The sequence below is a fragment of the Corvus kubaryi genome, unplaced genomic scaffold (assembly GCF_017639235.1).
Source record: "Corvus kubaryi isolate FWS band 111438036 unplaced genomic scaffold, C.kubaryi_AGA036_p1.0 76, whole genome shotgun sequence".
Lineage (NCBI taxonomy): Eukaryota > Metazoa > Chordata > Aves > Passeriformes > Corvidae > Corvus > Corvus kubaryi.
Window position 1 is genome coordinate 2,352,542 of NW_024582063.1, and position 18,004 is coordinate 2,370,545.

The 18,004-nt window shown below is 43.4% G+C and overlaps 1 protein-coding gene across 1 annotated transcript; it reads left to right on the top strand.

Moving 5' to 3' along the window:
* Positions 1-1,261: 1,261 nt before the first annotated feature.
* Positions 1,262-12,462, top strand: PCARE (photoreceptor cilium actin regulator). The gene is made up of 2 exons (XM_042051757.1): positions 1,262-5,302; positions 9,778-12,462. Exons 1-2 carry the CDS (start codon positions 1,581-1,583, stop codon positions 9,905-9,907), a joined length of 3,852 nt encoding a protein of 1,283 aa, XP_041907691.1. The 5' UTR covers positions 1,262-1,580; the 3' UTR covers positions 9,908-12,462.
* The last annotated feature ends 5,542 nt before the right edge of the window (positions 12,463-18,004 follow it).

The window sequence follows — 18,004 nt, forward strand, 5'->3', positions numbered from 1 at the left end:
GGTGGAAATTGCTAGAGAGAAGCTGTAGACTTCCAGTCAGTGTTAGAGTTGGCCACTGTTGTCTGTGACCCCTGCAAAATTGAGGAAGGGCCACCTTCAGCAGAAAAGCTGAGTCTGGAAATTAAAAAACAAATCCATTTAGGCCAGTCAGAGAAGTGAAGAAGGGAGTTGGGGGTGGTTGCTATTATACCATCATCCACATGCCACCCTTCACAAACAAATACTTGTAAGACACAAGGATCTTCTGCCTCATCCAATTCCTACTTTGGCTTCTCTAGTTTCTCTTTCAGAGTAGTATTATAGCATCCTGACCTTAGAAGTGATTCAAACAAAAGGTTTTTATTTTCCCTTCCCTTCCCTTCCCTTCCCTTCCCTTCCCTTCCCTTCCCTTCCCTTCCCTTCCTTTCCTTTTTTCAGATATTGGTCTATATTTTTAATTTACTAATTTATTTCTTAGAGTTTTAGCTCATAAAGCCTTGCATTTAAAGAGAACTAAGCCCTGGCTGATGAAAAAGAAATAAAGGTAAGCAAGTCAGTTTTGTGAGTTCAAATTTTATCCCAAGACACTCAGACCAAGGAAAAAAATGAATTTTCATTTAATTTTTATTTTAATTTGAAAATATACAGTTTGGATCCACTAGATTCAGATGGCATCTTAACAAGATATGCAAAACATATTTTACTTAATTACTTAATTCAAATACTGTTGTTGTGCAGTTAGGGTTTTCAGGTTGGGAAGCTATCTACAAAGGAAAAAAAAAAAAATTTCAAGAATGATCACCTGAGAGAAAGGAAAAAAACCCCGAAATCTTGTTTGGAAGTCTTAGAAGGAAAAAGTAAACAGCTTGTCACTTGCAAGTAGGGGAAAATTTTGAAGACTCCCAAGGCAAAAGTCTTAACAGGCATTTCTGACCCATTTGATTTCCTGTCTTTTACTCTCCAGCGGGTGCATCCATGGTCAAGGTCACCTTTCTCTTAGTTAAGGAGTATCTAATGATGTTTACATGCCATGTTCAAATAGTTTCCCTTCAAAAAGGCTTCAAAGCACAGTCTCTTCCTTTGGATCTCTGCATTCAATTGTATGTTATGTTTTTGCAACAAGGGAAAAAAGGAGGGACAGGTACCAAGTCCTTCTGCCCCCCTATACAGCACAGAAAAAGAATCTGCCTTTATAAATACAACACTGGTGCTGACTGGCTGGAGCCTGCTTACCCTAATGAGCTTAAAATCTTATTTGCAGAGGACATCTGTCAAGGCAGAAGTGAGGTACACAAGTGCTCCTAATCCATTAGCTCTAAATCCAGCCAAGCTCTCACACTCCTTTTTTTGAATCGAAGAAGAAAACCCAAGTGTACTGTACTATGGGACAGGGCACAACTTCAAGAGTGGATCCTATGCAATAAACACATGGGATTTCAAGGCACACAGCAAAGAAAACTGACAACAAAACTGGGATCATGATGGAAAACTCCTGATAAACAAGCCAGTCTGCAGCTCAGGAAGACACAGTGAGTTTCATTTTTACTTGTTTTTTCCCTAGTTCTTCTGGATTTTTAATTGAAAATAAAGACGAAGAAAGGATGGGCTGCACACCTTCTCACAGGGAGACTGCTGCAAGAAGTGGTCTTAAGGCTTTGAATAAACCTAAAAGTGTTTTGCCGATTGATTCAAGAGATAAAGGAATCCCTCTGCTGGTTAAAAGTTCATCTTGCTACAAAATTCATGAATATGGGATCCAGAGGAAGGATTACCTGGAAGAAGAGGAGGATAGACTGTCAGAGCAAGACAAAAATGATAATTTGCAGTTATCTTCCAAGGCTCATTCAGATTCCCATATTTCCAGGGAAGACAAGAAAATTGAGAGGACAGCTACAGATGCTGAAGTCGTTATGTCTGAACTGATTGAGTCTCAAAAGCACATCACTGAGTCCATAGAGATCAGAAAGCAAACCTCCTGCAAATCAGAAGCATCGGCATTTGTCTGGGATGACAAGAATGAAAGCAACACAAAGCAAATCCCAAAGAAAGAAAAGAAGAAAAAAACCCATAAGCTGGCAAAGCAAGGTCAACCTAACAAAAGTAAAGAAAAGTCCATTCTGGCCCCATGCGAGACAGAGAAGAAGGTTGACTTCCCAGAACTGCTTGTCAAGGCTCACCAGAGTGCGTACGCCTACTTAAATCCCAACCTCTCCAAGTATGAAACTATTCTGCACATGGCCAACCAGGCCACCCAAACTCAGCTCTTCCTACAGCAGATGATCAGCTTCCTTGTGCTTCGCTTCGATGAAATCAACCAGCTCTTGGAAGAAATTGCCAATGACGGAGAAAATCTTCTCAAAGATGTAGGTGGGAATCTGGCATGGCCAGCAGAAAAAGACGATTTGAAGGAGCACCCTGACCTTCTGCAACAACTGCTGCAGTACACGGTCAACAAAATGCAGCTGGTGAGTGGGATGCTGGCCTCCCTCACCTCCAATGCCCTGCAGGAGACATGCAGCTACCTGCAGTCTGCTGTGAGCAACTTGGAAGGCAAACTGAAAGCAAAGCAAAGCTTTGATGAGCACCTGCTGCGGACGGTAAAGCTGCTTGAAGCCTCAACTGTGGGACTCTCTCAGTCCCACAGTGATGACAGGACTCTGTGTTCTGAGGACAGTGGCATTGGTGTGGACAATGAATCCCTCAGAGAGTTCAGTGCTGTTAGCCAGCATGGAGGACAACCAAGTGATTCCTGTGCACACGGACATCCATCCCAAAAGCATGCCAGAACAGCGGAGCGTGTGAATGGTGGGACGGCGTCAGTGGGCACAGCTGCATCCCATGGCTCTGCACTTGGAAGGCATTTTAAAGACGAATTTCATTCATCCCTGCAAAATAGGGAAGCGACTTCTTGTCAGGGTGGAGTACCAGAAGGCACTTCTGCCATGCCCCAATATGCAGGCTTGAGCAAAAGCTGTTCCTACAACTCCTCCGATTCTACTCAGGAAGGTGAACATTTCAAAATCTGTGAATCAGCAGATTTTCCTTCTGATGAGGATGAGGAGGATGATGATGATGAAGAAGAGAGCACACTGGGGGAAGATGATGACAACACAAGTTTATCAGAAACGGGGAAGGATGCTCTGCCAAGGAGGTCCCTGTCTTCACCTGCACTCACTGATAATGTGCAAAGGCAGTCCATCAAGAGGACAGAGAATGTAGATACAGAAGAAATCATTTTGAAGATGAAAGATGCCATCAGTGAAAAAATCAAGTTCGTCCCAGCTAAATCCAGGCGTAAAGAATGGGTAGAGGATGAGAGTGGAAGAGCAGTCGTAGCAAAAAGGCCCAGTACGGCAACAGGCAGACAGAGAACATTTGGGAAACAACGACGGTCCCGGTCAGAGGAGTCCCTCAGAAGCCAGGCAGAGGACCCAACTCTCCTAGAGCTTCAGAGGACTCAAAAGGAGCTCAGCAAAAGGCTGGAAATGTTGTATGGAAAGGATATAGTTAACAACCTGGAGCTTTGGAAATCAAGAACAGCACCTTATTTACAGGATGAGCAAATTACATCTAGGTCCTCCCGCAAACTGAAGGCAGGCCTCTCAAAAAATTTCAGCATCCTACCTAACCAGGATAAAGTCCCTTTGTTCACATCTGATCAAAATCCTGCCTGTCCACTGAACGAAAAGAGAGGCAGGAAGCCTGTAAGAGCTACTGTGCCTACCCAGGAGACATCAGGAGACAAAGAAAATGAGCCTCCTGGAGCACAAATGGTCAGTGGCAGCAGCTGTACCCCCCGGCAGTCTGTCAAAAAACTTATTGAAACCTTCAGTCCTACTGACGATCTTGCAAAAGCCACACCTCTAAGATCCTTAGGACCAATAAAGTGCATCAGAAAATTTGGACTTCCAGTCATCCCACCCACCATTCCCTTTCAGAGAGGCCTGGCACCTTTAAATCTTAAGCATCGTATTTCACCAGTAGAAGACACAAACACCAGTGATGTTTCTTCTAGCTTTCCAAATGCCTTTCTTCCTGCACCACCTGCAGAATTAAGCAAGAAGGACACAAAGGAAGAGACTGATGAAGACACTGAGAACCTGCCACCACCACCACCTGAAATGTTAATGGACACTTCTTCCGAGAATTTATCAGAGCCTGAAGAAACTGCAAGAATAGAAGGAAACTCTTCAGAAGATGTCAAAAAGACCACCAAACCAGAATTGCATGCTGCTAAGAGATCACAAGTTTCCCCAAAAATGAAAGCCTCCCTTCAGTCCATTGACTTATTGCCAAGTAAAAATATCAGTGGCCCCAGTGCGGCAACTAATAAAGATCTAAGGAATGGCAGAGCAGGGGATGAGAAACTGCAGAGGTACTCCCTGGAGCTGAACCCTACCAACGTGCACATCCCTAGCCAGGAGGAGATATTAGCAACCCAGAGGAAAGAGGCTGCGGATTTATACAAGCAAACTCATAAAATTATTCCTCTTCAAAATCCCAGTGGGGTTTCAAACCCACACAGCAACAGCTCAGAGAGCAAGGGGCCCAATCCACCGGCGACTTCCGTGCCATGCCAGAAGCACGGCTCTCCTGATTCACTCCGGAGCAATGAAAAAGGCTCACCGTTTGCCAGGAGGGTCTCTCCAACAAGAACTCCTCCTTCTTCACCAACTGAGAAACGGCTTTTCAGACCCCCAGCACATCACAGACACTCTCTGCAGGCTTTTAGCAACACGCAACCGAGCTCACCCACCATGCAGAGGAAACCCAGTCCCCCCTCTAGCCCCAGGGTGCCCAGCCCACCCTTGCAGAAGAAGCTGCCCTCACCGCCACCACAGCGAAAACCACTCAGCCCTCCTGTGGGGCACAAGCAAAGCTCACCAACAGCACAGCGGCTGGCAGGCTCCCATGCTCCATTCTCCACCACCTCCTCCCCACCAGCCTCCCCATCTCACTCCTACAAGGGGCCAAGAGCTGGGCTGGATGCTGGGGATGAGCACCAGCTCTCCTCCTCCAAGAGGGGCAGCAATGTCCGTTCCATATTTTGCCCAGCCACCTCTTCCTTATTTGAAGCCAGACCTCCACTGGTACCCACCACATGCACTCCTGAGGTGACCAGCCAGCCTGAAGCTGCATCACATCCCCAAAAGAGCAGTCTGCTGTTCCGGCAGCCCGCAGACCGGACCAGAAAGCCATCCCTGAGCACCACCAATGCTCAGCCGTTCGTAAGGAGAAGTTTCTCTGACCGCCGACCAGGGGTCCAGCTTCATCTTCCAGCTCCTCTAACAGCCAGCAGCGAACCTGCACTTAACCAAGCAAGGTAAGAAACTTCATGCCAGGAAAGTGAACCTATATTAAAATGCCCTAGGGTATATCACCATGTCCCGCAGCCATAGGGAGGAGGAGAAGAGAAGATCCAGCAGGCAGGAATTGTGCAGCAAGATTGATTTATGTAATTATTTTACAAACTCTTTTATAGACTTTTTTTTCATAGTCTAATTGGACAAGGATCAGCCACCCCTTGGGGGTGATTGGCTAAAATCCTAAAACATCCATTGTCAAAATATTTTTCTACTGTACTATAAACAAGACTTTTCAAGGTTGCAGGTGTTTCATTGTTTACAGAACTCTGCTACTATCTCTGTGAGAGCGAAAAGTCTCTCATAGACTTAAAAAATAGCAAGAAAATCCTTGCTAGCAGCATTTTTGTATCCACAGACCTACAGCACTGTGTTGGCTTTCTAAACTTCTGATGGGAATTCAATGTTGTTAAGAGGTTTCCCAGAAAGGAGCCCTGTTCCTGTTTAGAAGACATGGCTGGGCAAAGATAGCACTCTATGACCATCCTTTCCAACTGAAATGATCTGTTCTATTTTCTTGCCTCAGATTTCAGTAGACTACCAGTCTGAATGAAGGGAAGAGTTAATTCTCCATGGCTTGCTCAAGCCCTACCCTTACACATAAGCTGTGACAGGCAGCTCAGGGAAAATTCAGTGCTGGTTTCATGGCACAGAACTCCCCTCATCTGTGTGGGGGCAAAGGGCTTCCACATTCAATTCTTAAAAGCTCTGAAGTAGCCCTCAGGTTATAAACATAAATATTCATGAGAAGATAGGCTTGAGCCAAGAAAAGGGGTGTTGTTCTATCATCAGCCTCTAATCCAGTATAAACTGTTCAGCTGAAAGCTGTGGGAGAATGTTTCAAGTCAGCTGGCAAGAATGAGAAACAGATAATGTGTAGGAAAGGATCTGTGTGGACATAATTATAGGCTGGAATTACAAGCTTCTTGTGCACACTTTCAGACGTGGGTGCTGATTTCAACTCTGATGGGTGCACAGCCCAAGCCCAATTTTCAAAGTGGAAAAGCATCCCATGGCTACTGGAGATTCATTGCTCTGAAAAATAAATCAAAGCATCAAACACACGCCAATTCCATGTCTGCAAAGATTGGTGGCCTGTTATTAAAAAAATGGGCTTAGCTTTAAATTTTGTCCATCACCTAAAAAAAAAAAAAAAATCATAAAACCACCCAGGAAATAGAAGTGGGTATTTGGGAATACTCAAAGATGTGTAACAGCCTGGAAGTACAGTGTTGTTATTCTAGTTTCTTAAACTCTTAGGATGTGTAAGTCAGTTAAGCTTTAAGCTTCTCCGGTAACCTTTCCACACGTGAGCAGTATTTTTGCTCTTGCCCCAGAAGAGCTGCAGTCACATGACTCATTCCCATGAGGAGGGATAGGGATTGAAAGATCAACCCCAACAGGATGAAATTGCACTCAGTGCACTGTCAGCACAGGGACAGTCACGGGCACTGAAGACATATGTCCAGGCATTCCCTCCCCAAAGACAGAACAAGGACTGAGTATCCCACGCTGACAGTAGAGGAATGTGCTGAACAAAACATGTAAAAAACACTGGGAAATGCAAACCATTTTGCATTCCTGGTTCTAACATTGCATTGCAGTCTGACATTTGAATATTTCCTAAAATTCCTGTACTGTGTTGCTGGGTTTTCTGTTGTTTTTATGTACTGTGTGAAGTCAGCTTTGTCTACTCTGGTGCCTGCCAGCAGAAAAAAAATGTTTTCAAAAGAGGTTTTAAGTAAAACCTTGCAAGACAAAAGCCCTGGCAGTTTTATGGATGCATTTTAAAATCAGTCTGTTATAAATTGCTAGCTAATTTATACTGCAATGGGGTGTATTATCTTTCTATCATACTCTGTCAGCATATAGTGAGTAATATAAAAGAAACTCACTCTAAATAAAATCATCCCTTTCATGAAAAAGTCATATATCCTAGTGTTATGATCTACAAGTATTTTGGAAGAATGAAACATATCCTGAGCCAAATTCAGCTTATCATTTACCCCAATGAACATCAACAGTAATACTAGTCAGTTATGCCAAATTTATATCAACATAAGCAAAAGGGAAATTTAGGCCATTAATTACCCCACACACTGATTTAAGATGCAATGCACAACTGTGTGTTCTCTTACACCCCAAATAAGCTGCCTGGAGTAAATTTTACGGACCTTGCATTGAATGGCCTAAAATGAATATCACAGCCAATGTGCTGATGGGCAGAGAAGGACCATTTTGGGAGTGGCACATGGCAAAAGCTCTGACAGCTCTTCACATCACTGCAGGTCCTCTCCTCCTGCTGAGGACTGGGGTGGTTGCCACAGCTGTAAGCACCACATCCCCCTGTGCAGAAGCTGAGCCCTGCTCTTTTAGCAGGTGTCTTAGTGGACAAACCACCACCTTCTGATCATCTTTCTCCTCCAAGTTCATTAAACAGCCAGGACTTTCTTTGCTTTGTAATTCACCCAGCTGACAGAGGAACATCTCAAAATGTCTAAACCTAAACCTAAACCTCCTCATTCTAGCAAGGTTGGCTTGCATGTGGTCTCAAATTCACAAGCCATTACCACACAGCTGTCAGTCTCCTTTCCTTCATTCCTTCCCTTGCTTTACCTCTTCTTTCCAGTTATAACAATGCCTTTTTTTTGATCTGTGTGGTGTTTTCCTATGTTATTTTTCTGTGTTATTAGCAGCTTCATTAGTAGAAGGGAGAGGACACAGAGTCAAACCTGAGATAGCATCAATCTTTTATAGGTAAAACATTCTGAAGACCAGTGAATTATCCTGTTTCTCCCATGCTCACAAGCTCAGGGATATAAAATATATATCTCCCCACTTTTCCCATACCAAATTAAAACATCCATTTGCTGAGAAGTAGGTTGCCCAAGATAATCTGGCAAAAGCTTGTACAAGCAAAAGGAGGCAGCTGAGTTGCCTCTCCCACACACCCCCTTTTAGCAGAAACACACACACAAAAAAGAGGTAACTTCCATCTTATTTTGCCAGCTGGCATAGATGAGCATTAAACGTCAGCATTGTGTGCAGATTCCTGTGTCTCCTGCACACTCATTGCTGTCCTAGAAGGCAAAACCCACTCTTTTTCCAAGCATGTCTTCTGCCCATCCCATGTTGTAAGGAGTATCAGGACTTAAAACATTATTAGCCCTAACTAGGGCTGGAGCTGGAGCTTCTGCATTTACTCTTAGGGTACCTGACAAGAACTTCAGTTCTCAAGTCAGTACAACTGGTTCCTATTTGAACAGCCTGTGGTTGGATAGACTGAGATAACTTTGCTGGTTTCTAACCTTGGTCATTTGACAGCAATCAGCGATTATTGGCATCTCAGTAAGGCACAAAATGTACAATTGCTCTGCTCATAGAAATTCTGCTAATCTGTAACACATTTTCTGGATACACACTTTAACAAAATACTGTTTCATTGACACTGCTCCTCTCCCAAGAGGTAGAGCAGAGGGAGAAGATTAAATGCTATTATCTTTAAGATACTGTTCAATGAGGGCTTGAGAATGGATTGGGTTGACTGAATCAGGCTCAAAGCAAGTAGCCCAAATGAGCCCCTCTGCAACTGGGGGATATTTGAATCTGGATTAGTTTCATGCCTGGACAAGTATCACAAATCTCTTCATTTAGCAGTTCAAATCATTAAAGTCCTAGCAGTTAAAAGTAGGAATATAACAGCTTGTCTGTAGTTGAAAGCTCATTCAGTTTAGCAGTCTATATACTTAAAATACAGTAATGATTCCCAGATAGCTCTGAAATACATCCCCATGTTGAGCTTCAGGCACATGAATTAGCTGCAGCAACACAGGGCACACTTCACACACTTCAGCAGGAAGGCAAAGGGTGTGAGATATTCATTACTAGATCCACTGCTATGATCAGTCTTGATACATAAAGTCCCCGTATCCGTAGGGAGTGCCACAGCAACCTCAGGAACATCATTTACACTTTCTGTGTCTCAGTGTTCCTGTCACCAGAGTGAGAGTAGCAGATTTATAATACCAGAATTCCCCTCCCACAGTCATGCTGGCATGCTCAGAAGTCACTGTAACCAGGCTAAGGAGATGCACGTCGGAGGTAAGACCTTTCCTTTCCTTCAGGAGTCTGAAACAAGACTTTTCACCCAAATCTGCCCTTATCTGCAAAGGAACCCAGTCTCACACTGATCCCCTGTTAAACATACAAAATGTTTTCTTCCCAAGCGAGGTTTGGGAGGGGTACAGTGCATTTGGCATGACAAGAGTACAATCTGGATTGTGGTGCACATAAAGAGTGTGTATTCTGGAGGAGATGGGGAATGCCAGGGTATCGTGCAGCATTTGCACTTTGTGGGTTAACATGGTCTAATCAGTGCTGTTTTAAAAAGTCACGGTTCATTAGCCTCTTAACTTAAGCATCTTTCCTTCTGCAGCTTGGAGAGGAGCCCTAGAAAAGCAGGTGACTCTTGGAACAGCTCTGGCATTGCTGAAACCAAAGAGTCCAACAGATCTGCTTCCCACCCCGAGCTCTACGTCGTGGGCCAGGGGCTGCAGAGGGACTGACAGCAGAAGCACCCCCAGAGGCAGAGGCATGAGCAAGGCCAGAGGCCCCAGAGGGAGGAAACAGCCTTACCCAAGCCTCCAAAACGTGGCTCCATCTTCTCTTGCAAGGAGACTATATGATGGCATTGCATCAAAAACCCCAAACTGGGCTCAACAGTCTAATGAAATACCAGCCAGCTGCTCCTCCTTTCATTCCATGGTTTTACTCAGAGATCTACATGGAGCAAAAGAAGCACTTTGTAGCTGGGTGAGCCTGAGGCAAATTTGGTTGATGAAGACAGGACCTACAGCCAAGTCCTTTTTTCCCCAGTTTAGATAAGAGTTTAAAAACCAACACAAATTATCATTATTCAGGATGTTATCTATTCAGCAGGCATCACAGTCTGTGTAAAAAGGACTGTTGTGACTTTTCCAGGAGGGAGGTGAAACCCTGAACCAACTGAGTGTTACTGCAATTAAACATCCATGGCTTCAGCAAAGCCACATCTTCACCCTAGGTGTTTATCAACATGCAGGGAGGGAATAATGTCATACACAAGTTAAAACAAAGCAACCCCTTTTGAAAGAAAAAAAATTAGGGATCTAACTCCCTCAAAAAAGGCTTTGATCTTCTAAATCACCTTTGATTACCAGATAATCTTATCACCTCTAGTTTCCAGGGTACAAGGCTTAATCCTGATTAGAGCAGTTTTGCAATAGCCCCATCAAACAACACTATAAATCACAAGGCATCTAAGGACACATTTGGGGGTTTTGTTTGGGTTTCTTTTTCTTTTTTTTTGTAAAAGAAAAAATGCCACCATAGAGAATCTTATTCTCCCTGAAAAAGTTTTATTTTTTTTTCTGATTTATGCCATTTGAGGGTATTTATTGTAATTTCACTGGAGATTCTAGACAGATTCTTGTTAATAAAAACACAAGTTATTTATCGTCAATTAATCCTAAGCTTTTATAGCATTCGCTGGAATGCAATCTCAAAAATTACTGGATCTTTCACTCCTAACTAATATATCATCATGGTTAAGATGCAATTTTTAATTAATGTAGTTTTAGTTTCATTTGACATGTTTTCATCTACAACTTTAGTACAGAATAAGATCCCTTAAAAAAAAATTTGTATCATACTTCATTAGGAATAGTTTAAATTTTTCCTACTGTTTTCATCAAGGTGGTGTCTGGGAATTTCACCTTCACACAGAATTTTTACCCTTCCTGCCCACCTTCACCACGGGGGAACGGATCTTCATCTTCTCCAGTACCAGGGTTACCCTCTGGATGCTGAACTCCTGAGTTTTAGTCCTGTGCCTTAACCACAACTATCTTTCACCAAGTAGAGTGCCATTTTGCACCACAGACCCAGGGAAACCTTAATTGTTATGTTTAAAGTGGGGGTTTGAATATAGAGAAGCAACTGGCAGTGAATAGATACTTTGGATGGTCAGGGGTTTGTGAGCTTAAGGAGGCCAAGCAGCCATACCCATACAGACATCAGCCAATCCACCATGTAATCATACAGGCAGACACACCATCCCCTATCAAGCTGGCAAATCACCAGGGAGATACTGCAAAGCTTGCCAGCAGTGTAAACTCCACAAGTGAGTCTTCCCCCTCATCAGAAGTGCAGTTCTCCTCCTCCTAAGAATACAAATGCATTTTTACATGCATTTTGGGTTGGTTTGTTCTGCTGGCAGTAACCCCCCAGAACAGAAGCAAACCAGAAACACGACAGCAGGACACTGGCACTTTGCATGCCTAAACGCAGCTTTGCAGAGGAAAACAGAGCAGAGTGGGAGGACAGCTTCTCCTCCTCAGCTACTACAATCAGTTCATATCTTTATGGCTTCATGCTGAAATTTCCCAGCACTCATGATGGGGAATAAGAGAAGGTATTTATTTACATCCCTCAAGCAGCAGATTCTGCTAGAGCAGCACATGGGGCAACACTTCACTTCAGCAGTCAAGCTGGAAACCTCCTCCCACGTGTGCTCTCTGGACATGGAGTCAGCCAAAGCCTCTTTCCCCAAAACCAGGCTCCCCTGAAGACGTGTGCATGACCTGGCATCCCAGCACTTCATCTCTCCCGGCTCTGACTGAGGCTGTGGTCATCAGGAGGTTCCTTGCAAACACAATCCCACGTAAAGACTGTAGCTGTTGAAGGATTCTGGTGCTGCCCAAAGGATGCTGCAGCAAACTGCTCATTCTACACAGGACACAGCTTCTGGAGGAGTGTTCTGCAAGTTTGTAACATGAACTCATGATTACATGTAGTTAAGAGATTCTCTTTAGTCCAGTTAATGTACAGGACTCTTGCAAAAAATGTGTTTACCTTCAATTCATACTGCAAGCATGAAATTGAGAGTAACTCTAGTATGCAGGAAATGATAGTTCGCCTCACCACTTTTTAAAAAAAAGTTAATTTTTTAACAGGCTTTTTTGTCAACAGTTCCATTTTTCACAAATACAACATTTCTGGAATACAGTTGTTTTATAAGACCAGGCTCAATTTTAACATTTATTTTTTACTGATGTAAATAAAACAGAGGTTTTATATACAAGGCATGAGTTTGATCTCCCATATTCTGTATGCAACCAGTTTCAATCTTAGCCCAATGTTATATTATTGATGCCTCCCTTAGTGTACTAACTAGTGCCCTGAACTATAAAAAGTCCATTTACTTCCTCTTCCCCCACCCCAGCACAAGCTTGTCTTGTTTTGTGTTTTGCTGGTACATCAATTAACTTAGGCTGCATTTCCATTCAGCAAATACATCTTTTTTTAGGCTACAAGATCCAGCCTGGGCACTGACAGACCAGAGCATAGGTCAGCTGTGCTTCCACCCCTGCCCTGATTTAAGCCTGAACTACCTGGCAGTCTTGTACTCAGTTCAGTAGAGCTCCTGTGTAAAATCACAGCTAACTCAGGGGGCAGTAGCTTGGTCCTAAGGGTTAAAATCAGAAGTGCACTCGCTGCAGTGGAGTCAGATTGCAGAGGGATCGAGCACAGAGTGAAGCAGGATCAGGTTTCCAGCCAGGGCTTCATAGCTGTGGAAAGAGCAGCCGACAGCTCTGTGCTGCACTTAATCTGCAGACCTTTAACAAGTTGGCAGCTGCCCTTGTTTCCAGTGACACTGCTCAAATCTCAAACCTTTAAGGGGCGTGTCATTTCATTCCCTTGGCATCTGAAGATGACTAGAACACTAGGGCATTACACACACTCCAGTTCCTTTTTTTTTGACTTCAAGAACTACCTCAGCCTGGAGGAGACTGAGGGGAGACCTCTTTGCAGTTACAACTTCCTCGTGAGGGGAAGCAGAGGGGCAGGCACTGATCTCTGCTCTGTGTGACCAGTGACAGGACCCAAGGGAATGGCCTTAAGTTGTGTCAGGAGAGGTTTAGTTTGGGTATTAGGGAAAGGTTCCTCTCTCAGAGGGTGGCTGGGCACTGAACAGGCTCTCCAGGGCAGTGATCACAGCACCAGCCTGACAGAGTTCAAGAAGTGTTTGGACAGCGCTCTCAGGCACATGGTGTGACTCTTGGGGTGTTCTGTACAAGGCCAGGAGCTGGGCTCAATGATCCCTGTGTGTCCCTGTCATTTCAGAATATTCTGTGATTAGCAATATGGCTGAGAATGCTATGCAGGTTATCAATAAATTCAGCATATTGCAGTGTTAATACTGCACCTCTTAACACCTCTTAACATTCAAGGCATTCCATAACAGTTTATAAAGTTTTACCATTAAGAGAAATATTCTGAGAAGATATCTCCTTTGCTACAGGAAGGAAAGAAACCATAACACAGAGATAAAATAACCTGTTTTTACTGTCATGTCTCATCAGTAAAGAACTGCCATTATCTCCGGAAGAGAAAACCTGCTAGATTAGCAAATCATTAATTCTTCCACATCAAATGTACTCAGTGCTATCATGACTACAGCATGTGGAGATGCATTTTGCAGGTCTGAACTTCAAACTGAGATTTTGATCTTCCTGGGCAAGATCCTATCGGCAAGATCCATAGCACCTGCAGTACGGATTAGGGGCTCACTTCCACGCTGCCCTCGGGTAAAGGTGAAGGTTAATACAAACTCACAACTGTATACTGGATCATCTGAAGACTGGGGGCAAAGATCCCAAGTTTGCATTTCTTGCCCACAGCCCTTTTTGGATAAATAATGAAAATGTTAATGTCAAATGAAAACATGTGCAGATAGAGACAGTAGATGCTCAGCAGAACAAGGTGATCAAGGCCCAGGACCATGCTATCCTTCTGATCCCATTTCCATTCATCTCACCTGTACCCACCCTGGACCTATTCTGTTCCACCACTTCTAGCACTAAATTACCTACAGCCCTCACAGCCCCTAATTGTTCTCCTCTCAGTGACATTCTGATTTTCAAAATCTGGCCTCTTACATCTCTTCCTTTATTCTTTTCGCTTTCTTTACTAACATACAACTCTGCGATTGCATTAAGTAATAGTGTGAGAATGTCTGAAGTTAGACTGTATAGACCACACCCTTTAGCAAGGTTATTTCGAAGGAAAAAGGGGTGATAAGCCTATCTTACTCCGTATCTATCCCTCCTGCTTTAGTAAAGTTTTCCTCAAGGCACAGATTAATTGATTGTATAGAAATTGAAGAGAAACTGAAAGCGTTCAACGCAACAGGCTGCCCTTCATTTATTAATACCACTGAACCACTGGCTCCTTAGGATATGAGTGAAGTCAAAGCCAGAGGATGCTAACAAAGACTGTCCTTCGCAGAGCAGCAGCTATAAAGCTGTGAACAAAACCTTCCAGCATTCCAGCAGACACGTGGCAAGGCAGAGATGACTCTGCAGTTAAAATCTAAACCAACAAATTTACCAGCTGCTTGCCTTTTAAGTGTGACCCTGTCAACCTTATGGGGCAATTTCATTGCAGCCTTACCCCCTCTTATAATTAGAAGAAGTCTAATATCTCTTACATCCAAACTGGAAATTAAACCTGCCAGTGCAATACAATGGCCTTAGTTTTGGAATGTTTTACTCCTCTTTGAAGCTTTGTGTCTCTTTGCTAGTAAATATAGTTACTGTGGACAACCAGGGCACAAGGCAATGCATCTTTTGGATCTTTTTGAACAGCCAAGGTTTCATCAATAACCAGATACCCCTGCAGATCCTTTCATTTTTATATTTCAGGGAAAACACATGCATATACATGCACAAGTTAACTATTGTAAGGGACCTGGATTACAAGTAGGTTCTCATAGCACAGTGTCTCACGTGGGTAAGCCAGGAAACGGAGCATCAGGGTGCACCCTGCTACCACAGTGCTCTGCAGTTGAGCATCTAGTTACAAAAGACTCCTGGTAAGTAGTTACCTAATTACGAGTCTTAGACAAATTTCATATTAGTCCAAATAACATATCATCAGCTTGAAATAGGGTGCAAAAAAAGAAATACAAAAAATACCAAAACCCTCTAAGGTGCAAAACAAAGAAATAACCTAAAATATACCACTGACAATTTTAAAAACCCACAAGCAATACTATGCTCTTCATGTTGAAAAACTCAGTACTTCAGAACTATTTATCCTGCCAAGAGAAGAAGAAAGTATGCACTGCTCCTCTGAGCTCTGCTATCCCAGGCAAGTACTTGATGTCCCATTTTAAGCCCCACAGAGTTCCCTTGACAGCCAAATAACAGGATTAAGCTTTTCCACAGAAGAACAGCCACTGCAAACACCACAGCAAAGGACCGCAGTGGGCATTTAGATGCTTGGTGTATTCCCAGTTTCCCTGGACTGATCAGTGGCTCTGCAACCTGTCTTCTCCCAACACACAATGAAGACTGTTGTGACCTTTTCAGAGGCTGTTTACAAACCAGTAAAAATAGAAAAGTGCTCATTAAATAAACTTAATAACTCCTAAAGCCTCTTAAATAAATTCTGAATGATTTTAAGAGTCCTTTGATAGGTTTAACTTAGACTTTTTGCAGCAAAAAGGAGACTAGGACTTGTGTGAGTTTCTCTATTCTTTGGATGATAATTCCTGGGAGACTGATGTTCTCCAGAAGTACAAAGCAACAGCTCTGGGGGTGACTACTTCCCAGTCACTCATTTGGGGATGAGAAGCCAATCCTGCAAAAAGTACGCAGAAAGCTAGCACAGGGGCCAATGGATCCAATTATCCTAAACTTCTTATCTTAGATTTAGATTTTCTTTTCCTCCTAAACTTGCACAAAACTGAGCCAATACCCAAGCTATATCTAACTTTAGTTTTGTAAGCTAACCACTTACCAGTACTCTGAAGCACCAGAAGGAGGACCATGCATCATGCCTGTTTGTTGGAAGACTAAGACGTTTCTGGTGTGCAAGAGCAATGACTTTGAGGAGAGACAAAAATTCAAACAGTGGGTGTGCAAGTAGATGTGAATTTTCACTGCCTTTTCTAGGATATTTTAGAAAGATCTAAGAGAATATTGCAGGAGGGAGCAGGTGCCTGATTTTGTCTCCAGAGGAATCCCCAAAGGACACATCCACTCTGCTGGTGATGGCAACCCCATAAGCTCACGGACTAGTTTTCCCTGACACATGCCAGCCTTCCCAGGCTTTACTAGTCCGGGATTTGACCCATAGCTAAGCAAACACACACAGCCACGTGACACAGAGTTTTTCCTCCAGAAAACCTAATTAACACATTCACATGCATTTTCTTCTGTAACATCAGAACCTGGCAACCATGAAGACTTTGCTGTCAGAAGGTTACAATTTGCACTGGGCTCAGAAGTGTTTTTCCCTAAGGCAGAGAAAATTGAAATGTGAAGTTCAAAAGCTTCATATGACTATGAAAAGAAAATGTAAAATAATTTCTGGAAAGGCAGCATTGTCAGTGATCATGCAGCCAACCAAGAGCTCAAGCTGAACCTAGAATTGCTTGTTCCAGCTAGGCAGGAATTCAATATGCTGGCAAGCACTGGTCCATGGTACCAAATGATCCCATACCCGTGAGCTGAGTGGCACCAAGCCTGGCGTATAAACAGATTTGAGGAACCCTTGTCACTTGTTACTGGCCTCACAGTCTGCTCATCCTTCTGCAAACAAGTTGCAAACAACACCGTTGGACTGCTGTCCTGGGTAAATATACATATAGATGCCTTTTCCAAAGCAGTGCCTCTTTTCCCAGTGAAATACACGTCCTCTTCTTACCTATGGAATTGTGATTGAAGACACCTCTGAGCCAGATCTGTCTGAGATTGCAAAGGAGCAAAGCTTTCGGATTTGGGCACATTCTTTTTGTTGCTTTGCTCAGGCCTTTTGTGAGCACAGAATAGATCTAGGCAGAAAACTTTAGATTACACAGGATCTCCTGGGTCCATTGCCCCCCAAACATGTCAATAGGTGGCACCGTTGTAATGACAAATAACAAACAGCAGCACAAATGACATGAAGAAAACATGGCAAAAGAGGAACAGGAGAGGCCCAGGGAGGAAAGGATATGGTGAGACACTGGCACATCAAGCAAGTTGCACTCTGATAACCTCTAGGCCAGCAGGTCCTGATCTCACATTCTCTGCTTGGTTTATTTAAATTTATTTTATTTAATTTTTTTTAAATCATCAAAATAAAATACAATTAAAATATGTCATAAATATTTAAAAGATACTATCAAAACACATTTATTCAAAACTACATCTAAATGTCAGAACATATGTACATCTGTAACTACAAAGCCTAACGTATAAATCCAATTCTTCAAACACTCTTTGGACAGGCAGCACCTTCTTCCTGAGCTCGAGGAAAGAGAGCTCTTCTGGACAGGAGGCAAGGGCTTTGTCGGTAAGGGCACAAAGGAAGTGTCCAGGGAAAACTCCGTGGGAAGACTGTAGCCAGTCACGCCTGCAAAGTGTAACAGAGGCAGCACTGCAAACCTAAAGCATCTGAAACTATGTATTTCATGTGAGAGTTCCTGGAAACTTCTAAAGAGCTGCACAGGGAAACATGCTCCTGCCAGCAGCCACTTGAGGCAGGCCAGGGGGACACCCTGACCCACTTGCACAGAGCCAGCACAGGAACAGCCTGGCCTCTGGGCTGCCCTGGGACAGCAGGGAGCCCAGAGG